The sequence below is a fragment of the Cyrtonyx montezumae genome, unplaced genomic scaffold (assembly GCF_038088225.1).
Source record: "Cyrtonyx montezumae isolate F1298 unplaced genomic scaffold, pur_monq_1.0 scaffold_8, whole genome shotgun sequence".
NCBI classification, from domain to species: domain Eukaryota; kingdom Metazoa; phylum Chordata; class Aves; order Galliformes; family Odontophoridae; genus Cyrtonyx; species Cyrtonyx montezumae.
Window position 1 is genome coordinate 7,572,769 of NW_027072089.1, and position 24,130 is coordinate 7,596,898.

Consider the following 24,130-nt stretch of genomic DNA (forward strand, 5'->3'; position numbering starts at 1 on the left):
TGGAAAGATGAACATAAGGGAGGAGAGAGAGTACAATGATTTTGTTTTTCAGGTTTTATTTGAAAGAAAATATCAAAAGAAAAATATTTTCATAAAAAGCTTTGCATTGAATTTTTTTTCTGCTTTTAACGTTTGACTTGTATCATTGTTCTCCATGCTATTGGAGGTGTTTGCATTTGTAAGAAATTATTAGCTTCTCTATTTCTCCTGCAGAAATATGAGTCCTAGGACAGAATGTTAACTTCTGTAGTACAGTAAGCCTGAATAATGTCTGACAATTTGTGCTGGTCACAGCTATCTCCATTTTAAGGTCCTGGAAAGGGTTGAGAACTAATACCCTGTGTTCATGGGGAGAGAATTAGCAGGTGCCTCATAGCAGTGTGGGTCTTGTGAAAAGAGTTAATGTCACATGTCCTGAAGGACAACTTTCTTGTCACAGTTCAAGACTTTCTGCTTCGTTTGCCAAAAAGGAAAATAAAAAATAATGAGGGAAAAAAACCCTACTAAGTAAAAGAAAGAATAAAAGCCAAGACTTCACTGAAAAAAAAAGAAATGAGCACATTAGCAACCCTTACAGAAAGAAAATATTTTTTTTCCGTATAGTAGGACCTTCAGTCCTACAAAGCCTCAGTGCATAGCTTTGAGATAAGTCTATGCATTATGATGGCATGTGGGTAAATCACCATCCACACTGACTGGGACCTGTTTTGTCATCAGTTTCAACATCAGCCTTCTGCTGACATTCAGAGCAGACGAACCGACCTTCATCATAATCACATATCTGAGACAAACAACAATTCAGCTTCACTTATGGCATCTTTGAAAGGTGTATGTGTCTGTATTTGGCAGAAAGCACACCTACCTGAGGAAGGAAAGCCTGCCCCAGAGATCATGGACTCACCCTTACCCTGGATTTCATTCAGCTTTGGATCGGAGCCACTGTGGATAGACAAGAGCAGACTTCTCAACCCTAAGGAATGTCAGTGTTTAAAGCTGTATAAATTTTCACTCATCTTTCATCACTGAACATCACCTCTTACTAAGCTATTAAAGCCATACTCACAAGCCCCAGAGATTTTGTGATTAATAACAGTGAGATGATTGTTATTTAATTACAGCCACAGAGTATTAGGGCAAGTTACTATACGGTGAGTGCACCTGCAGAAAAGACCTCTCAGTATAGATCCTTTACATGGCTAAAGCTATATTACCCTGCTGGCATTATGAATCTCAGGAACTTTGTGGAAGGATTAATTAATGAATGTTGAAGTGGGTTTGATAAGGGAACTGATCACATGGGTGAGGGTATATACCCAGTGGGTATAAATCACTTAGTACTAACTTTGCTGAAATCCACTTGTTTTAGATCCAACTGCTTTCGAATAATATCCCTCAAGGTAAGCTTTTCTGGATGTACTCTATCATACAGGAGGAATAAGGAAGAAAATGTAGGGAAAAGTTATTCTGGATTGCAGAGTGGTAGACTGAAGCGTAGGTATGAAGTTTCAAATGATAGAGTAGAAATACTTATAGATCTTATATTTCTAACCTTGCTTTTTGATGAAATATTGCAAGATTTTTAAATGATGTTACATTTGAGAAAGAAGATAATCAACAGTAGGTATATGTTTGAAAATTGATAAATAAATGCATGTTTATTTACCTATAAAAAAATCTGCACTCGACTTAGAAAATCATTTTAAATTAGGATAAATGGACTTAAAGCTTCTATGGCAATTTGAGGAGCCTGTCAACCTAAATCAGTACTGAAATAAATATTTTTAATCATGTTCACAGAGAGGTTTGATGAAATGTGTAGCATATATAAGACCAATCTTTCAATATGTCCACTTACTATGACAAGAGAAGAAATTGTGTTGCATTAAACGGATATATGGCCAGGCAACAAAAGAATGATTTTCTAAGTTAATGGCTTCCCACAGTAAAAGTAAAGAAATAACATTCTGCCTAATATTTTACTTAGCTCATCAGGCACATCAGTCTGCTGTGTAGCTTTCCCTTGTATTTGGATCAAATAAAACATGATTAGAATTCTTCTGATGTCTGTGTTCATGGTGTTGCATAGTGGTAAGTTACAGTTTATTTTTGTGGTTATTTTGCATTTGTGACTAAAAAGCGTTTTAAGTGTATGCATTTTGACTCTAGAAGTACACATTTAACCCTTCAAACTTTGTTATTCAGCACCCAAATGCACTGAAATAAGTGTTAACTACAGAGCAGTTATAAAACATAATTTTTCTCAGGACATGCTGTGAAGCAAGAAACGTTTAGTGGTGTTAATAAATATAATTAAAATAATAATAAAAATCATCTTACCTCCTGCTTGCATTTGAGATCTTTAGGTTTCCAAAAATTACAAAAAATCTAAATTCTACTCATCAAAGAAGTGTATTATCTAAATTCTCCAGACCATTAAGTGGGTCCTCACGTTCCTTGAATTTTTATGTAGAATATTTTCTTTTTTTCTACATGTAACTATTTACATCTATTTGTCACAGGATGAATGAGCTTTCAATGATCCAGTGACAGGGACAGGCAGTATTTTAAATTTCTACAATCCCTACACTGTGTGTGAAAGTCATTATGAGTAATGATGTGCTACTGAAGAGAAGCATTTTTAGAGCATTCCTGGTTGTTCCATGAGGTTATTTTTGAAGAGAAAAGAAAGCTGAACACCTTGGCATACACAAAATTCTGCACTGACCTACTTCATACCATTTCATCTCTTATAAAGAGTCACACACATTCCAGGAATTAACTAGTTTAGTACAAAATACATGGGGAAATTATATTAGTGAAACTTTGCATTAAGACCCCTAGCATATGAACAGAAATCAGTAAGGATATCAGCATACTCCCACTTCATAGATAGGGAATGCCAAAGCAGCAATATATATCTATAGCAACCAGTATACTCAGAAATATCTGTGCACTCAGAGATTTTTCTGATATAATGAAGATATTTTTTCCCAAGGCCCTTTGGTTTTTACATTGTTTTCCTCCATCTGAGCACAGTCAAAGCATGAAGATTTGAAATGCTGCCCTAGGCCAACTGGGGCTTCGGGAAGGATTATTGATTTAGAGTTATGTGGAATCCACTTTGCTCATCTCTACTTTGAGACTGAAACTGGTGTCAGTGCTAGAACTACTATCTACATGAGGAGCTAATGGGATTTCCCTTGAAGAAATCAAATAGTTTGGATTTGCTCTGACATTTCCTAATGTTTGTGCTCCGTGAATATTATAATGGCTGCATTCATGCCCTATGTAGTGGCATTTTAATTAGATGTGACTGCAAAAACAGTCAGAGATGCAGTGATTTTTTTTTTAATGGGCTTTTTTGAGACAACATTTCTGAAAAACATTCTCAGCAGCAACATCACAGACGCAGCCCTTGCATATAAAGGATGAAAAAATCCTGTGCATAAGGCATACAGCTGAAAATCTCAAGGGCTGATGTACTACACAAGTCTCCTCAGGACACATGCCAACTAATTTAGCAGGTTGCAGAGAAAGGTGAGAGAAGCTGACTCTCTCAGGGTGTTCTGCAATTTAAAAGATTGATTTGTGTAGCACAGTGTTTCACTGACTAGGTAGGGAGTGAGGCAGGAACATTAGCCCCAAAAGGCAAGATAGAAAAAGAATAGGAGTGACTGATCAGTTCAGAAAATATTTACTTACTGTCCCCACACCACAATTTAAATAAATTAAGCAATCTTGTTAGTAAATATTGATTTGTTAATCTTGACTTGCTGACAATTAGAAATACCATTTTTAGCAATGGAAGGATTAGAAAATCTAAATCCTTTCCAAACCATTGACCCCGTGGTAGAGATGTTTCTCAAGGGGAGCTTCAGATGTCTGCGTGTAATTGGGTCTGTGTAAATTAAGTTTGCAGAGAAGAACTACACCCAAATGAAGAATACTAAAAAGAATTTCATCTCCCAGCAGTTCTGTAACATGACTTTATAAACTCCTTTCTCTGTCTCATTCAAGTCAATAGAATCTTCATGCTTTCCAAAGTATTGCCAAAAGGGCCTAATGATCAACAGATAGGCATCAACAGACCCTCTGAGGCATGGAAGTGTGCAGTGTTTCAAAATCAAGCTCTAGACACACTCCATAGAACATGGCTTCAGGATGAGACGTTTGCCACTGTAGAGAAGATATGTTTGAAGTCAAAAAATAAGGGAAAGCTTTTCTTTAGAAAGCATGGCTTAATGTATATATAAATACACACTATTAAATGCTATTCATTTGCTCAGTGCATTATTCTTTTCGAGTCTGAATACACTGTAGCTGTCAAGCTTTCAATAGGCTTGTTCTGTGATACCAGGAGGACTTTTCTGCTCTGAGAAAAGCAGTCTCTTCCTCTCTGTCTCTTCCATTTTGCTGGAATGAGGGACAGTTTTGCTCTTCGTCTGAAAGATTTTCATTAGGGCAAAGATATTCAGGGAAACCATAACAGTAAGGGAAGCACCTTTTCCTACATCCTTCAGTCTCATGTTCTGCCACTAAACTTGATAAATGTATTTCTGAAGGCATAGTGACTACATCCAGGGATACCTTGTTCACTCCAAAGTAGTGATCAACTCCAATTGTCAGCTCTTCCCCAGAGTTTTTTTTTTGCAGAAAATGCCTGTTATTCTGAGAGATAATCTGTGCTGTGATTTTAACTTTACTTGTTTTCTTTAATCTTTAGATCCTCAAGCCAAGAAAAACCCTTGACAATATCTATAATGAAAAGTCAAGTTGAAATAAACTGAAAATAACATATTCTCTCCTAAAAGCACAAAGAATACAAAGATGGAAAATATGCAGGATAGGCAAGAACAAGTTCTAAGTCAGGATAAGACAAATGGAAAAACAAGTGTGGAAACTGTGAAGTGGCACCTTCAAAAGGAAAAAATACAATTGTTAACTTTAGGAAAAAAAATAGCTGTTCTCAGAGCAAATCCATAGCCATAGGAAGACACAGTGAATGAGGACTCAGCAAAACAAATCTGAGGCTTCAGCTCTTATGATCACGTCTGTCCTTTCTATGTTTAGCAAACGTCATTCTGATAGATCATCAGCCCAAGCTGTTGGTAACTGAACAGCAAAGGTTTGAAAAAGGTGGAGGTGGAATAAATAGTAAATCCTGATGCATCCTGTTGGAATAATAAAGAAAACATGATGTATCTAATACAGAAGCTATCTCATTGCCTATAGAGTAACACTCTGAGAGGTGCTACAGAGGAAGTAAATCAGATGCTGACTGCCCCACAACCCAGGCCCAAATCAAACTGAGCCCCATCCACAAGACTTTGAGGGCTTCCCTGAGTTTGAGTGCTGGGGTCACAGCTGGAAGGATATATGTACAGATGTGCACAGAGAAAATGATACAGGAATCGAAGAAGTTGAGACTCAATGAGATAGCAAGCAGAGATGTTTGCACAAACATTTGGATTTCCAACGAAAGAAAAGCAAAGGGTTACAAAATAGGAAAGGAACACCTAGGGTAATGCAATCTGTTGGACAACTACAGCAGTTTTACCTGACTCTAATAATTTAACCCAGTGTTTGGCTTTATTTAGAAGAGCAAAGTAATACAAGGATTAGTATATCCTCACCAGCAGTTAAACAGAGACTGATTATTAAGTTGAAGCCAGTGAGACATATCGGAATATTTCTGAGTGTGAATGTAACTAAGCATTTCACTGCTTTTCTAAATCAGCTTGCTAAGGTATTCAACATACATGCAACGTATGCATCATAATAAAGTACATATTATTTTGTTTTCAATTTTAAAATCTCTTTTCTTTTCAAATCTGTTTGCTGAAGTAGGTGGCCAAGAATTGGAGCCACCAGCATTTCTGCCAGAGCTTCTTAACACACCTGAAAGAATCTTAAGTAAGAACACTTTAAGCTTTACTTTCTATGGTATAGCATTGCAGCGTTGAATGATTCATACTCCAAAACATTGCATGGAAGCATGCAGTTAGTAAATATCTTGTAATGGTTATCTCCGAGGGTTTTAACAACAGAGGCATGGCAAGAACCAGTCCCAGAGCCATTCTTGTCATCTACATTTTTAAAAAATATTTTTCTTCTGTTCATCTAGACAACGACACATTCTTCAATGGAGTCTTTCAAAATGTGGAAAGCGTTGCATTATTTTTTGGTAAGTATGTGTTCCTCTTGTACTTCTGCTGTGGAATATGCTTGTAGGTATACTGAAATGGAACAGGAATGTTGGAACTGTAGGTTTCTCAAAGACTGCTATAATCCTAAATACTTCTTAGTGCTGAGCACTGTTCAGTGCCCCCATGTTACTGTGCTGCTTACTTTAGGCTTTGCTTTCACACTGACATCACTCACGTGTGACCCACGCTTATCTAACCTCAGCTCACTGTTCTCCTTGCAGATTGTCTGGGTTCTCAATTTACGTGGCTACAGTCCATCTTCACAAACTTCCCTGCCTTGCTCAACTTTGTGAACAAAATGAAGTGTGTCAGTGGCTTTTGTCCCAGAGATTTTGAAGACTATGGCTGTTCCTGCCGATTTGACATGGAAGGGCTCCCTGTAGATGAAGCTGATGAGTAAGTCTTGTCCGTGAGATTATCCATTATTTTAGTGGGCATGGTAGTGATGAGTTGACGGTTGGATTAGATGATCTTAGTTTTCTTCTCCAACATTTATGACTCCATTCCATGATCTCCTGCCTCTGCCAGCTGGCTGGCAGTGCCATAATGATCTGATGACTTCAAGTCTGTATGATTTAAAGGCAATTCTACAACTATAGAAGATTTATTTAGAGGGCAAGTCCCGCACAGCTCAGATCTGTGTAATCGTCACTCACATGTAACCCAAACATCTGACATGACCTACAGAAACTATCTCTAGCTATAGATTGTCAGCCTTGCCCTGTGTTGAGCTAATGAGTGCAGTCTTTTTGTTGAGCTGCCACCCAGCACCAGTCACTCCCCTTACTGCAAGTATTGGAAACATGAAGTTGAAGTGATCATAACCTATAGCATGTGATCATCTAGTTGTTTCTTTTTTCCCAATCCTGGTAGCACTGCTGGTTTAAACTGGTTGTGAAGAATGACCACTAATGCAGTAGAGTAAGTAAATGCCATACTCAGCTCCTTGGCATTGCTTAACAGATGTCTCTAAATTCTGAACAGAATTCATGAACAAAACCTAGTTCATTTTTGTTTGTTCTGAGGAACTATCTCAGCCTGAAATTGTACTCCTGTGCTAGAAGTTTGAGGATTTGTTAATGAGATGGGAGAAGTCAATCTGAACTTCTCCATGGATTTACAGCCTTACCAAAATGCTAGAATCGGGAATCTGAGTAATGCACCAATAATATAGGAACACAGTGGATGCTAACAGAAATGTTGGCATCTGTGGGGACCTAGACATCCAAAGAATCAGGCTACAGTGAAGTATGACTTCTAGTGGTGGCTACAGTGTTAAGTAAATCTTACTCTGAATATCTATATACATTCTGGAGATGACAAACTGTAGCATTTTTGTACAGAGAAGAGCAGTACAGCTCAATGGCTCTTCCCACTAACATCTTCAGAGAGATACTGCTCCAGATTCTGACTGGGCTAGTGAGAAAAAATGTAGCAACAGGACAGGGCAAGCAAATGGCTATTCATGCTATTCACATTTGCTAGTGGGAGGTAGGATAAGAAATTCAAAGACAATCAAGACACATGCATATCAAAATAGAAAAATAAGTATTTCCAACAGCAAAGTGAAAGAATTCTTTGAGTGAAGATAGAAATGGCTCAGAAAGGGCTGATGCCTGTAGCTAGACAGAAGTTAATCTATCCGCTTTCCAGTGTAGGATGCCTGGGAGAACAGAGATCTAACTGCTGCTGGAAAAAAGCCATGGGACTTCTCATGAAAGGTTTTCTGAATAAACATGATGACATTCTGAAATGAGAACTCTTAGCAGTTCAGTGAACTGATACTCAAAGAGCTGAGCATCTGGGCTTTTGCTTCACTCATCTTCATTTTAATCCAGGGCAGCACAAACACAGAAAGAGCACAGAGGCATTAGCAGTCCCATGGTGAGATTTCCCTAGGAGAATGGGATCTCCACCTGAGTTTGCAGTAAATGTTGACTGATGATTGTTTTGCCACTGACACAGACATGCTCTTCATTCAAGAGGTTGTCCAAAAAGGAGGCTACTACTTGTCTTTCTGAGACGTGATTCTCCCAGTGTTGCATTTTTTCCCCCCACTATTTTCCATTCTCAGAAACTAGTTTTGCAAATCCTAGATTTGACACTGCAACTGTGATTCAGTAAACAAGGATGAACATCCCATTATAGGTATTTCTGTGGGACATTAGTTTTTGCTCACAAATTCAACCTTTCTTGATTTCTCAAAGTAGCTAATTGGCATATCTAAATTAAGAGTCTGTTCTGCCTTCTTGGTCCATGGGGAAAGAGAAACGTATTGAGTGGACAACGCCTTTGCCTTGACTGCAAATAGTCTGAATGCTATTTGCTCCCACTTTTGTTCAGCACCTTTCTGAAGTCATCTCAACCAAGTTACAGCAGGGAGCAAGACCACAAACAGATAGTGGAGATACTGAAGTTCAAACCATTGGGCTTTGACATATCATCAGATTAATAATTTCCTTTCTTCCTTGGATTTTCTTTTTGTGTTCCCTGGGAAATCAAACACATAAAGAAGTACGAAATGAAAATCACTTTCTCCTCTATCTAAAATGAAGGAGGCCCAGCCATTAGTTGTCCACCTCATGTAGAATCTTCCCTCAGTTAAACACCGCCCAAAGCCCAAAGGATGATGCTATTTATAAGCTCTTATCTGCTGCTGGCAGCCTGAGCAAATCTCATTGCTGATGTCTTTCATTGAGTCAGAAGTTTGATTGTGGTTAAGCCTTGGACTACTTCCTTAACTGTTAGGAAAATTACATATTCTAGTGATTAACTATTAATGTATGAAGTGATTAAATATTAAATGCTTGCTAAATACAGGAAGTGAGAAAGTGGCTGCATAGCCTAGGAGTGAGTTTGAAGTGTGTATGCAGGATTGTGGCTGATGTATAAAACGTATTCATTACATCCTTAACAAAAAATCCTCCAGTCAGCTCCTCACATCATGAGTCAGAAGTTAACCCTTCCTGAGTGCACATGGTTTTTATTTGGGTGCTAATGTTATCTTTGCATTTAACCAGACCACTATCAATGTAATAACAGATCTATTCTGTGAGTCCATTTCACGACATGACAATGTTTCAGTCTAACAGCAAACTTTTGCTTAATAAATGTAAGAATTTCACATGGGATAAATGTCCTACTGGTGCTTCATTTACATCTGCCAGTCCAGACAGATGCTGCTACAATACAGGAACATAACTTGCTTAAGAGAGGAATGATAAATATATTATTTCATTTGAATTTTCATTACTAATGACATCTGAAGTGACCATGCAGATATTTGGGTTTGTGTAATGACAAGACAAGGCAAAGTTTCTAATTGCCTGAGTAGTACTGTGATACAAGAAAACTGCTTTACTCTGGTTTGAGAAATGTGTTACATCCCCTTACTATTGCTTAATGGTTAATTGTAATTGTGATTGTTTCATTGAGGAGAAGGAACAGGTATCTAAAGGGGGGCTGTAAGAAGAAAATTGGACAGGCTCTTCAGCTGAGTCTGATGTGATAGGACAAGGGTAAGTGGTTTCAAATTAAAAGGAAGGGAGATTTAGAAAGGATATAAGGATAAAGTGGGGTGAGGCACCAGAACATGTTGCCCAGAGAGGTGGCGGATCCTTGAAGACACTCAAGGTCAGGTTGGATGGGACTCTAAGCAACCTTATTTAGCTTATAGGTGTCCCTGATTTTTGCAGGGGATTTGGACCAGATGGCCTTTAAAGGTCCCTTCCAATTCAAATGATTCTATGACTCTGGTTCTATGAAAACATCACATATGTTCATAAGAGTCCCAATGAGACAATGGTTCACAAGGTACTGCAGAAACATTTACCCTCCAAGAGTGCTGGGTGCAGCACAGTTCAACACATTTACATTGAGACAACTTATATTAGGGCTGGATCCAAGAACAGAGCTGTGAGGTTTTGCTTGGCAGTGATCTGTGGGTGATCTTCAGGCTCTGGCAGTGTATTTCTTACTGAAAGTGCCTGTAGTGTTCTTGTCCCTCTGTCAGTGGTTTACGGGTGGGTTCGGCCCAGTTCTGTGACGATTGGTGCGGGGGACCCATGGACCCACGCCCCAGGAAAGAGGAAGGGGGAAAGGGAAAAGGGAGATGGGCCTAGAAACAAAACAGTGGCAGCGATCTGAGGAGGAAAGCTAATTTACTAAAATAGATATCGGAAAGCAAAATAACACAATATAATACAATATAATTGGATTTAAAGCTAATAAATCAAATAAAATGAGCAAGAGAGAGTGTCCGATAAAGCGAAGGCCTTACGCTAACGCTGAAGGTGAGACAGCAGTGAGCACCCACTGCTGAGTGGATCCCAAAGGGAAGAGAGTGTCCTGTGACTGCAGACAGTTTTTATCTTTCCCTCTGAGCGTAAACACGTAACAATGCAAAGCATCGCACAGTCCTCTGGGGAATGGAGTTCTTCTTCTCTTCTGAGACAGGTACACCCAGAACTATCAATGATCCATGGAGCTGAAGCATTAACTCTTTAACTCCAAATGCACTGCATGATGTTATGATGTGGAATACCAGTACCAAAAATCATAAAACCATGACACCTCAGGCAGGAGGAGTGGAATGCAAGCAGGATTTCCTGTGACTTGGAGACCTGCTCCCACCACTGAGCTCTGCATCTAAGTGCAATTATCCCACCAAACCGATTCAGAGAAAATCCATACTCTGCCTTTCTTTTGTCTGCGGTCCACATAAGGGCCCTCTTTCTCCTTTGGCACATTTTGCATTCTTGTATAGGAATGAGCATTGAAGTTTGTTCTTGAGTAGAAAGGAAAACAAATTCACTGAACTTTGTGCTATTCATGCTTTAAAGATGCTGTTTTCAGCACCGCAAATGCTATGAAGAAGCAATGGAGATGGAGTGTATATGGGACCCATCAAAAATTTCTACAGATGTCACCTGCTCTGCGGAAAACCTGACCTGTGGTAAGATTAACTTGTCACAAGAACACAATTCTGGAGTCCACTGTGGCCTATCTACCAAAAGTTATATATAAGCTAAGGAGAAAACATCTCTGTATGTGGATTCTTGAGGAATTAATTATTCCACTCAAGGATGAATGGGAATAAGAATACACAGAGGTATGAAATCCAGCTTGGCAGGAGAACGGAAGTCCAGTAGCTAGAAATTTGTCAGGGCTCTTCTAATAAGCAGCCTCCAGATGAGGTTTTAAGACTTCCCTGACTTTGCAGGACCACTTAGTATTGCTTGAAATATCTCCATGAATTGGGAATGGTGATGATGCTCGGGAATTATTTGAAAGGAAGGTTCTTTTCTGAAGCTTCAAGGCCTGATTTTTATGTTTTGAGGGATCTAATTCTGTGTTCACAGGGTCCCATACATTCAAATAGGACTGTATCACTTGCGGGCAGAGATCTTGCTGTTCTAACAGGAGCTTGTTGAGTGTGTAGTGCCTCCAGTCAATTTTAATATCACTTTTCTCCCAAGATTGGCTTCTGGAAAGTATTGCGTTCTAGAACATAACTTGGGGTTGCCAGCAAAGAAGAGCAGCATCCCCAAACCAAGAGCTTCATAGCTTGTACAGAACTGAGCCAATTTCCACTTCTTGTTTCAAATGGAAACCGTTTTTGCCAGTCTGGCATACCTTTTCCATACCTGAACATGAAAAGTATTTTTTTTATCTCTTTCCCTACTTAATCAGAAAATGTTTTGTTCAAACTGAAATAAGAAAGGAAAACAAAATAAATAGATATTGAATATCAAAAATGGAAAAGTGTGAGAGCTCTGAAAGATTGATATTTTTGGAAGCTCTGAAAGGTAGAAGGGTTTGAAGTGGGATAGAGAAACTCATTTTCTTTATAAAGCACAAAACGCATCCTGTGTGAAAGACTTGGCTCGTGGACTGTGACTTCCTGGGGTTAGGTGGAATATTTTATTCAGGTTTGTAAAATGCTAGACTCAGCGTCAGATGGCTTAAGTTTTCCATGGAAAAATCAGATGCAGTGAAGACCCACTCTGAGATTTTCACTGCTCTGTTGAAGGAACCAGGCTCCAGAGCCATTGCCAGCTCTGTCAGGCTACAAACTGTGGGACTACAAAACTTGAATGTATTTAACCTGAAGAACTGTGGTATAAATAGGCATACACTAATGAAGATAGACATAAACCTTACAGGGAGGAAAAGCAAGCCAGGGGAAAAAAGATATTTCAATAGCACTTTGTTTGGATTTTTGTTTAATTTGCAGAAAATGGGGATCCCTGTGAACAGTTCCTCTGCACTTGTGACAAAGATGCCATTGAATGTTTTGGGAACGCTCATATTAACTCTTCCCTGAATGGCCTGGATGTTTCCTCCTGTCCGTCTCTGGTTACAGGTAACAATCTGGATCTGTCCAACTGCCCCTCCTGCTGGGTTTTATTTTGGCATCGAGTCCAACCCAAGGTGAATGGAGCAGTAGCTGGGTGGTTTCCTGCACTAAATCTGAGAGTCTGTCCTATTCTCCACTTACTTCTATTCAAATGAAAACCAAGAGAGAAGAAGGAAGGCTAATTGCTGTCCTGGAGCAAGGCCAGGAGAGGCTACCAAGTTGACGAGGAGAAGGAGCACCTGCTGAAAGAGGAGAGGGATCAGGGTGTCTCATTGTTCTCTTCTTTGTGGGGTTGTGCAGAGATGAAGGAACCAGACTCTTCTTGGACAGGCATGGGGACAGGACAAGAGGCAAGAGATGCAGCTGCAACAGGGAAAGTCCAGTTAGACATGGGGATTTATTTGTTGCTTATATTTTGTTTTCAAGAGGCACCTGCAGAGGTGAATGACTGGGTGCTGCTTAGGGTGACTGGCAACCTACCGAGGTCACCGGTGGGAATGCTTAACTTACAGTATTAAATCCTGAAAAAAGTAACTGGAAGGGAAAATTAGACCCATTCTGCTCTGCTGCCTGGTTTTCAACTTGGAAAGAAAAATCCCGTATAAAGAAGAAGGGTCTCTTCACTGTCATGCACTGATCTGTGTGCTCTGTAGCTGAAATTACAATCTGATAAGGATGAATGCCTTTCCTGTGGGAACAGTACTGGATTAGGAAGTTAATCCACAGGGATTGCAATCAGAACATGGCAGGGGGAGGACCTGCACCAGTGTTCAACATGGGCAAGTGTGGAGTCTTGCATCTGGGGAGGAGTAAGTACATGCATCAGTACAGGTTAGGGGCTGACCTGCTGAACAGAATCTCTGTGGAGAAGGACTTGGGGATCATGGTGGACAACAGGTTGGCCAGCAGTGTATCCTGGAGGCCAAGAAGGCCAATGGTGTCTTGGGGTGCATTAAAAAGAGTGTGGCCAGCAGGTTGAGGGAGGTGTTACTCCCCCTCTACTCTGCCCTCGTGAGACCACATCTGGAGTACTGTTTTCAGTGGTGCCTGGTGACAGGACAAGGGGCAATGGGCACAAACTGGAAGACAGGAAGTTCCAACCAAACATAAGGAAAAACTTCTTTCTTTTGTGGGTGACAGAGCACTGGAACAGGCTGCCCAGAGAGGTGGTGGAATCTCCTTCTCTGGAGATATTCAGAATCCACCTGGACATTTTCCTGTGCAGCCTCCCCTGGGGAACCTGCTGTGGTGGGGAGTTGGACTCAATGATTTTCAGAAGCCCCTTCCAACCCCTACAATTCTCTCTGATTCTATGACTCTAAAGCTGGGTCAGACGTGAAAAAGCACTGCTAGTTTTTCTGATCTCTTCACCTGTATTGGCACACCTCAGTGCTAAGAACAGGTACATGAATTTACGGCTCTGCATGTGTATATCCCATCATAAAGAGCTCAAGGGAGGAGAAAATGGCACAGCAAAATTTGTGTCAGTGCCAGCAAAACGCTTTGTGTAAGCCAAAAATCTTTCACTGGGATCAGGTGCCTCTAATATAGGGTATAGCAGCTCCAACACATTACAAATGAAAGGGAAATTATTATGTGCTAACAGGAAAAACATGCTGCTTTTACCCCTGCTGATAAATAGAGACTCCACCTTAGCTCGCTGAATACATCCAATAATTTTAGGCTCCTGATAATATTTATTATGGGAAAATTTAAATCCTTTGAATGAATCATTTTTATTTGGCATTTGCTCGTGCAATTATCTTTCTGTGTAGCTGTTCTGTCCAGTTCAGGCTTTGGAAAAAAAGCAACAACATGACAAGGCTATCAGATAAATTTCTAGGAGAAATAATTTGGCAGATTCTTTATTACAGAGAAAATGTGGATATTTTCTAAACCCTTAATAGGAATAAATGCAGTGAACTCGTGGTTTGTTGTACTATAGAGTTTAAATGTTGACTTTAGTCTACAGGCTGTAGTTTGTAAGAGAGCTTTCTCCTTTTCAGAAACTACTAGCAAGAGAGAGCTGACAACACTCCGCACAGGGGGTATGTCCTCACCTCTTGTGATTTTCTTTACTGAGTATATAGAATCAAGAAGAATATATGCATTGAGAAAAAGAACATGAATATTCTGGAAGATAGGAATTCCTTTTTGAGAAGCAAAGGCAATTCTTAGCAAGATATCAAAATATGAAAGAAAGAACTGATAAAACTGCTTTTGTGATGAGGTATTACTGAGAAGCTCAGGAAAATTTCAGCCAAATGACTCATTTTTCAAAGGACTGAAAAAGAAAACCTGAATCTCATTTAGAAACAATGCAAGAAGAAACACTCTGAAAGCATTTAGAAATATTTTCATATGTGTTCTTTGCTATTTGCACAGACATTTTGGGCTCTGCTTCAGCAAGATTCCTAGCAAAGCACCTAAACTGAAACATAGAAGTTTTAGCACTAAACACTAATTCTTCTCCTTAAGGGATACTTACAGGATGCTTATTGTTGATCAGTTTTCTAGTTTAGATTGAAACAGTGATAGAGTCTGAGGGCTTTTTATTAATAATACTGTACACTGCTGAGTAGGATTTGGTATCTGTGGTCAATAAACACTAAGGAAGTATTCTAATACTTAAGTTAACTACCTATAAATAGGCTAGTTTTTACTATATTTTAATATATTTATAAAAAAAAAAAACATAAAAAGTACAACAGTGGTAATATTTTGGAGATAAGTTTTGATCTGCTGCCCTGACCAAGCTCCTGTCTGTGAGCATCCTAAGCTAGGATTCTCTTTGGAGCAAGAATGCTTTTCTTTTTGCAGAGTTTTTTCATCACGGGACTGAGAAAACAGAGGCTGTGACATCATCTGCGGAAGAAGGTTTGTAACTTACATTGCAAGATGCGCTGTTTTCAGCTCCCAAAGCTGGAAGTATAAACTAAAAGAACAAGCTGTTGTCTTACAGACCTTCTAAGGGGACTGCTATAACAGTAGATATGTTTTGGTGATCATATTCAAGACCAAAAGAGAACGTGCCATATTTCAGCTTGTGTGATCCATGTGCTTAACCGCTGTGTACACAAAATTTCCAAGGGCTGAGACTAATGAGAGCTCTCCAACAAAACCTGTTTTAATCAAAAGAGTCTTCTTGGGATAGAGAAATTGTGGCAGGGGTGTCCAGCAGAGACATGCTGAGTGGGTCCCCACCACCATACCCTCAGGTGGTTGAACATTTATTATTTTTGAAGAGACATTTAACTTGAGATGAAGCTGTAGTTATGTGCAGTATTTGTACATCTGTATTAATCTTTTATATTCCGAGACAGACTACAAAGGTAGTAGAGTCACCATCTGTGCAGGTGTTCAAGGAACGTGTAAATGTGGCACTGAGTGGGGGATCGGTCTATGCTTGGACTAGAAGATCTTAGTGGTCTTTTCCAACCTGGATGATTCTATGACTACAATTCCATGAAATATTTGGAGAACCACTTCAATTGAATTAGTTAGCTACCCATTTAAACCCAAAGAGCTTCACCACTGTCTGCTTTGGGAAATTCATTAAGCCAAAGTGAGACAACACTCAGAAATTCATTCGAAGGCAAACAAATTCTTTCTTATATCACACCATACAACACACAAAAAGATGCGGAGATGAATTTTGGGATCATCTGACTGCTCTTTTAAGCAAAATGCTTCTGATAAATGAACATCAGTGTAAAAAGTATAGCAATAAATTAGATTATGGAAGGATTCAGTTGACAGCTGCTCATTCACTTTTTACTTTCATCAGTCAAACACGATGTGTTCACAAGGAATTTGGCATCTGTGCACAGTAGTGAGATTTTGCACCTAGTTCTCTTCACTGTAGCCTGTCAAATGAATTTAATATGGAATTTTCTGGTTCAGTTCTATTTGTGTTGCTTCTCTATAGCACCTCATCTGAGTGTACTATTGAGGTTATTTTATGAGCATCACTTTGTCTATAATTATTAGTGCTATGCATCAAAAATCAGGCAATCTCCATACATGGGTCTTTCTTCCTATGCTGAAGAACCTGTTCTGATGGCTTGGAGTCAAGTGACTGAGAAGATTTGGAGGTGATCTTGATGATTCTTATGGGTCTCTTCCATCTTGGGGTGTTCTATGAGTCCATGGCTTCTCCTAAGAGTCTGTGTGACAACTTGTCTGAGTTTACATTTTCTGTCTTCAACAGTGATCGCTTTTGAGCCCAGTGAGATGGCCCTGGGGACTTCCAGTGCTAGAGGTAAGAGCCTGGTTGTACTTTGATGGTGAATCAAGCCATCCTGACTCCAGCTGATAGCAGGTTTTAGTTTATTAAGCATTATTTCTGGGATTTCTGGGTGATACCTGTAGTTCTGCTGGCCTGCACACCCTTGAGCAAAACACTTGGTTTCTCCTAATTACTCTCTTTATAAAGCAAAGCTAAAAGAGATGTTTGGTTAAGCTTTCTAATGCTCTCCATAAAAGCCACTCCAAACATGCACTGCAGAAATGCAGAAGACACTTCACTATCACAATGCTCTGCTTTCTGTCCAGCTGTCACAAGGGATACTGAGTTATGCCTTGGTCTTCTCCCACTCCCTCAGTAAAAGGTCTGTGGTTCTGGGCTTTTCCTTGCCTTTGGCTCAGCAATTCTCATTCAGTATCTAAAAGCATAACAGTTAAGAATCTGTGCACAGAGAGTACAGGGCTGCTGGGGAATTGGAGTTAGACAGGAGTCAAACCACAGATATAATTTCAGAATTATTTGCTATCCACTGCCTCCAGCCACTCATTTTGTATGCCTCATGCAAGTATGTGTGAAAACCTCTTCACATCAGTTTTTCTGACATAAGGGTTGATCCTTTAAATTAAATTCATAGCATTTGCTGCCGGAAGGGTTCATTTTCATTTTACCTCCTCCTTTAATATACAGAATTTCATGGAACTCTTTCCCAGACTAAAAGTTATTTCACATTTTTGACATTATCATTTCTATGAGAACATTCAAACCAGTGAGTACATCTGAAAGCAGTGGAGTTCCATAGCAGGCTTGAAGTTGCCAATGTCTCCTTTATGTGAAAATGATCATTCAGGAAGAGTTAAATGCACAAAAAATTGTCCAGTGACCGCATAAAGTGAGAAGGAAGGAGGCATTTTTTGACTCACATCACACTGTCTGGGTAATATCCACATCTCCCACCTCAATACAGAAATAAGGCATTGCTATAATAAGCTCTGCTCAGTAATGTTCTCCTCCATTAACTTGAATGTATCAGGAAATGTGTGCGTTGTGTTGGAGGTCTGCATAGCTGCTAGAAGATTATCTGTGATATTTGTTCTTAGCAAACTGCAGAATATTCCAAACTCCAGTTATATTATCTGCACCTAGCAGGAGTCACTTTCATTTCAATACATCACTGTCAAACGAAGAGACATAAAATGTGCACCTTGCTGAGCTGTGAGACTAGTGTGCTGCTATTCACCCCTTCCTGCAGCCTTTCATGGTCTTCAGCTTTCATTCTTTTTATCCATTCTTTTATGCTAAGACAGGTTATTTCCAGTGTATGTCAAAAACAGAACTTCAGAGGGATTAACTTAATGAATTTGACTGGAGTCCAATTAATTAGTTCAGTCCGGCAATTTGAAAGGAAAGGCTTTCAAAATGTGGAAACTATGCACACAGTCCCTTTGAAAACAAAGTATTTTACTTCTGAAGTGCAATATCTTTTGCACTGATATTTAGAAAAAATGAAGCCATTTGAAAATACTGTTTTCATTTACTTATATAAAAAGTGAAAGGTAAAAAGAAAAAAAAAACAGAATTAGAAAAAGGATAAGTAATATCCAAATTCATCAAACATTTCCAGCCAATGATAAAGTTTCAGATCACCAAAAAAATAAAGAAAAAAATATTTCTAGGAGAAAGAACTTCTTTAAAATGATGTGTCTATTCAATTCATTTTCCCCTTGACATTTCCTTGTGGATGTAAAGAAGGAAATCCTGCAGTGTCACAGCTCTGCATCATTCAAGCAATATCCCTAGTGTTGCTGTTATTTTTGGTACCCTTTAGTAACTGGTTGTTTTTTTTACCAGTTTACTCAGACAACAATGTCTTGTATTATTCCTCTTATCCTTTCTCTCTCAGTGTGGCCAACTAATCAGCACCCAGCCTTATTTTTACTACCGGGCACACCTTCATACCTTGGTATGCAACATATAAATGTAAAAACAAACGAATGAGGAAATGAACAAAACTCCTACCAGTTACACTGGTCATATTTGACTGGCTCCATTATTTTTGAAAGGCAAGAGATGTGAACAAACGATCAGTGTGGATACTCTTTGTTTTTCTAACCTTCATCTTGAAGGGCTTTTCTCTATGACCATTAATTCACAGCAGTTCTGCCTCCAGATATTACTCTGACCTACTATCTGAAATGAAAATCTTGATGTTTATTGCTCCATATCTTCTGCTTCCCTCTTTCTGCTGATTCAGAGGAGGACAGATTTACAGAAGCTGAGGTCCCAGCGGGAGAGATAACCACCTCTCCAGGCTCCTTCCAGGCAGATATTAACTCGGCGGAAGTAAGAATTATCCCCACTGAGCTTATTCCTGCAGGCACATCTGCAAGGACAAAAGAGAAAGGCAAGTACAGCCTGCATTAACTCTGCTGTAATTTATAGCATTCCCTCCTGCTGTTCACGGCTGTTTGAATTCAGCTTTTTCTCACCAGCGTGCTGAATAGCACCATTTCCCCCCCTAAATCTGCTTAGTTTGTGCAGGATAGAGTGCTCAGTACCAGTAGTGGCAGTTCATTTTCAGATATTACTCAGTAAAGTTTAATTTACCACTAATGAGCAGTCTTCCAGTCATTAGTTAAGCAGATGTTAGAAGTCTGCAGGAAGATTGGTTTTGGTTCAGAGTATTCCCTTTGGGACATATTACTGATAGAAGAGTTTATCCTATGGTTTTCAAGTCTAATCTTTGCAGGGCTGATCTGTGCATGTGTAATCCCCAGAGGCAGTTCCTACAAGAGGTGGCCTGGACACACCTTCCCCCGCAGCAGCACTGGAACTGTCACTGTCTGTTAGGGGACCAAATGGACCTGCAGGACAAGGTAAATCATTTTAATTTCCCAATAGTATGTAATTAGTGAAGTACTGGAACATGTTGCCTGGAGAGGCATGGATATCACTATCCCTGGAGACTTTCAAGGTCAGGTTGGACAGGGCTCTGAGCAACCTGATCTAGCTGGAGGTGTCCCTGTTCACTGCAGAGAAGTTGGACTAGAGGACCTCTAAAGGTCTCTTCCAACTCAAGCATTTTATGATTTTATGGTTTTATGAAAACTTCAGCTACTTCTGTATTCATCATAAAATCATAGAATGGCCTGGGTTGAAAAGGACCTCGAAAATCATCTTGTTTCAATGCCCCTGCCATGGGCAGGGCTGCCAGAGCCACATCCAGCCTTGCCTTGAATGCTTCCAGGGATGGGGCATCCACAACCTCTCTGGGCAACCTGTTCCAGTGCATTAACACCTTCTGAGTGAAAAACTTCCTCCTAATATCTAACCTAAATCTCACCTGTCTTAGTTTAAAACCATTCTCCCTTGTTCTATCACTATCAACCCACGTAGCCAGTTGTTCCCCCTCCTGTTTATATACTCTCCTCAAGTATTGAAAAGCTACAATGACGCCTCTTCAGAACCTTCTCCTCTCGAAGCCCAGTTCCCTCAGTCTTTCTTCATAGGAGAGATGCTCCAAACCTTTAGTCATTTTAAGTGGCCTTCCTATTAAGAATTAGGATTGAATTACATGTAATAGTTGCTCCAAGCCAGTCAGATGTGCACATATGGACTGGTGTGTAACAGAACAGGAGACAGAGTCATCTGCAGAAACTTTCCAGTGTGAGGGAGCGACAGGCAGGACTCCAGAATGCAGAATCTTTCCTCTGTGGAAAGCAGAACTATTACTAATAGGTCTGTCGTGGCAGCCAAGCTTTATTAGAAATTATTTATCAACTACTTTGTTGATACACAATGAATAAACTCTGTACACACCTCTGTCTGAGCACACCTTTACTGCTAGGTGTGCTGTCCTAATTTGACAAGAGGTTAGGTCTCTATATTCTGAACTAGCCAAGAGAGCAGCTAGTGACTTCTTGTCTCAGTTAGATTTGAATATAATTGAAAAAATATTTAAATATGAAAGATTACAAGGGGTTGTAAAGTACTGTCTCCCATCCCATATGACTTGCATTTTAGATCTTCGTAGAGATATGCCTCTCCATTCAATATCTTCTCTTGCTGTCTTCCTTAGTGCTATTATAAAGGCCATAGGTCACTGACTGGAGCAATGATTTACAAATAATGGGAGTTTTCAACTGTTGAGAACATGGTATGCCCAACAGGTCTTTTGCTTTTTTCACTTTATAGTGTGTGAACGATTAACCTTTCTGCAAGAGAGAGGAAATGGAAGAGAGAAGAGGAAGCTGCCCCAGCTGGGAGAAATGTTGTTCTGTTTAACTGAGAGATGTCCAGCAGAGTTTGAGTCTTACGGCTGCTACTGTGGCCAAGAAGGAAAAGGTCATCCAACTGATGCTCTGGACAGGTGGGCTCTTCTGTAACCTGCCATTAGTTGTAGGTATTAATGAGTGCCTACGGACCAGCCAAGATCAGTGTTTGCTTCTTGGTTGATCATGGTCTTAAGTGTATTTTCCAACCTAAGCAATTTTTCATGATTCAATGATATCAGTAGTCAGACCACACTTAAAATAATCCATTTAAATATATAGCATGTGAAACACTTGTATGTCACTAAACATGCTCTGCTGTTGCATCAGTGTTTTGGAGAGGATTTCTACATTCAAAGCAGGGAGGAAGTCAGTAGAGTAGAAAAAACTGCACATCAAGAGGTGAAGATAAGGGTTACAGCAAATCTTGACTAAGAAGTGGTTTAGAAAGTGTTTATGAAAGCACTAACTTTTGTGCCACACTGTCCTTCAGAAGGAGTCCATATGGAGCGTGATGCTCCTGACCTGGAACCCAGAGCCCAGGAACTGCAGGCTGTCAGGGCGTGCTTACCCAGACAGAGTGAGGCAGAGAATTCATCCAAACCAAGGAAATATTCCATAAAAGTGTTTCATTTTCAAAGAAAATCTCTTCTTGAGTGGAAGACATAACAATTGGAGACACATCAAGTCTAAGCACGGCACCGAGGGCACAGCACACAGAATTTTCCAGCACTTGCACACAAGGAATACTGCCCATGCATGATAAAAATAGATGATGTCAAGGCTTGTCAGAGCACTGGCTACTGATGTGGATTTTAGATTCTCAGCCAACACCCTCATTAGGTTCACACGGGCCCACATCTCCAGCCTGTCCAGGTCCCTCTGGATGGCTTCCCTTCCTTCCAGTGTATCGACTGCACCGTTTAGCTTAGTGATACCAAAGGAATTAGGAAGGGGACTGTGAAAGTAAATACAGCCATTATTGCTGTTTTTTCTTTATGGAAAATATTTTTCCATGAAATAAAAAATAAAAATGTTTTTAACAGATATAGCAAAAAATAATAATAAAATAATAATGGTGAATATTGTGTGATGTAGGAAAATGAAATGCTTTTTGGGTTATACTTGCTGTTTATTTTAGGTGCTGCTTCTCTCATCACTGCTGTGTGGAACAAGTTAAGAAACTTGGATGTCCGGCAGAAAGAAGTTCAAGATCTGAAGTTTTATGTCTTGACCACATGCCAAAATGTAGGTTTTAGTTAGAAAACATCATTCATCTCCTGATGACAGTGTATCAAATTATTGCAGACTGAATATCACCATGCCTATAGCATGCTGTAGAGCAGAGACACAAAAGCTGAGCTTACAAAATGTCAGCAGGGGCTTTTCCAAAACCTGGTTTTTATCCTAGCTGAGATACATCACTGCCCTTGATGCAATCAGGTCAGGATAAGAACAGCATTCAGACATTTTTGTCAGGAGACAAAGGGTAACTGTTGGGGATTTTATATGCATAAATACACCTAATGCCAGTCTCAGCTCCAGGCACTCAACACAGGCACATTTTAAGTGATTAATGATGAATTTGGAAGCTAAAACTCAAGGAAAATTTGTCATTAGTCAAGAACTGGTGACAAACTATGCATTGACTAGCTGTAACTGCTTTTAAATATTCATTTTAAAACTTCTCTTTAAGGTATTGGTTGGAGCATATGCGAGAAACTTCTATGTGCTTGTGACCAGACAGCAGCCGAGTGCATGGCTTCTGCTTTCTACAATGAGAGCCTTAAGTTTCCACATGGTCAGGCGTGCCAAGAGGAGAAAGCCTCGTGTGGAGGTGGCCCTTACGAAAGGCCTTCAGTCAGCACAGAACCAGAGGCCGAGACCTCCAGCTCCGAGGAGAGCAGTGAGGAGGAAGGCTCTCAGCAGAGGAGAGCGAGGAGAGAGATGCGTCGAACTCTTGGAAATCCCAGGAGTGGGAAACATGGTGGCAGATAGTCAGCCACGGCCACCTGAGTGACAAATGGCACTGGGAATTTCACAGCCAGCCTCGTGTACCTTACTCTTGTTTGTCACTCTGTAACTGCCTTACTGTTCCCAGCAATAGTTTAGATATTGAATGTTAAGATGTTAACTTCCTTCCATAGAGAACTCGCCACCACAGACCACCTGTGTAGGTCAGCTATCACCATTCTGCACAACTTCATTTGGTTTCTGATCAAAATTCTGATTTTTCTTCTGATCAAAGATTGATTTTTGTTAGCTGTGTAGTGGGGTCAGACCAGATCTTGCTGATGGTGACTGGGTGTTTCAGGCTTTTAATTAAACCAATCTGCAATTACTCCAACTCCTTTTGTACATTCTTCCTTTAATAGCAAAGCAGGAAACACCTGCTAACAAAACAGAATTAGAAAATCAATGTCATCAACAACTTGAAATAATTGAGGAAGTCTTTGAAACTTCAATTTGAAATGTTGAGAAGCAGTATTACTTGTGTATACTGGACTTTATCACAGTATTGTTGGGAGCAATGAATGAATCAAGTCTTTCAATAAGGGTGGTGAGACACTGGAACAGGTTGCCCAGGGAGGTTGTGAATTCCCCCTCCCTGGAAGCACTCAAGGCCAGGCTGGATGGGGCCTTGAGCAACCTGGTCTAGAGGGAGACGTCCCTGCCTATAGCAGGGGATTAGCTGATCTTAAAGTTCCCTTCCAACCCAAACCATTCTATGATGCTATGAAAGGCAGTGCTGTGAAGAATCATAGATCTCTTCTTGGAGAGGTTCACAAACTCCCTGTGTCTCCAGAAAGCAGCTGGTAACAAGTCACCTTTGGTTTGTGATGATGACTTGTAACGATACAGAGAACTAGTGGTAACAGATTTTAATCCCTTCTTGTCTGATCTGATCTATCAGGGTGACAAAACCTCTTTAAATATGATTAAAACCAACAAAACCACCACTACCACCACAGAACACCCACTGAAACCAAACCTTCCACACGTGGCTTGTGTTGTTTTCTCAGTTCAATATATGTATACTGCTTGAAAAATG

The 24,130-nt window shown here is 39.9% G+C and overlaps 1 protein-coding gene across 1 annotated transcript; it reads left to right on the forward strand.

Moving 5' to 3' along the window:
- The first annotated feature begins 2,042 nt into the window (after nt 1-2,042).
- Nucleotides 2,043-23,076, forward strand: OC90 (otoconin 90). The gene is made up of 14 exons (XM_065753580.1): nt 2,043-2,088; nt 5,845-5,913; nt 6,125-6,184; nt 6,428-6,602; nt 11,048-11,160; nt 12,442-12,570; nt 14,571-14,612; nt 15,385-15,441; nt 16,775-16,825; nt 19,062-19,211; nt 19,585-19,683; nt 21,002-21,176; nt 22,220-22,326; nt 22,775-23,076. Exons 1-14 carry the CDS (start codon nt 2,043-2,045, stop codon nt 23,074-23,076), a joined length of 1,575 nt encoding a protein of 524 aa, XP_065609652.1.
- Nucleotides 23,077-24,130: the final 1,054 nt, after the last annotated feature.

Excerpts from the sequence above, each read along its gene's own strand:
- OC90 (XM_065753580.1), top strand. The coding sequence starts at position 2,043 with ATGATTAGAATTCTTCTGATGTCTGTGTTCATGGTGTTGCATAGTG. Across the intron at positions 12,571-14,570 it reads CTGTCCGTCTCTGGTTACAG|AAACTACTAGCAAGAGAGAG; the intron begins GTAACAATCTGG and ends TCTCCTTTTCAG. Across the intron at positions 16,826-19,061 it reads GGGGACTTCCAGTGCTAGAG|AGGAGGACAGATTTACAGAA; the intron begins GTAAGAGCCTGG and ends CTGCTGATTCAG.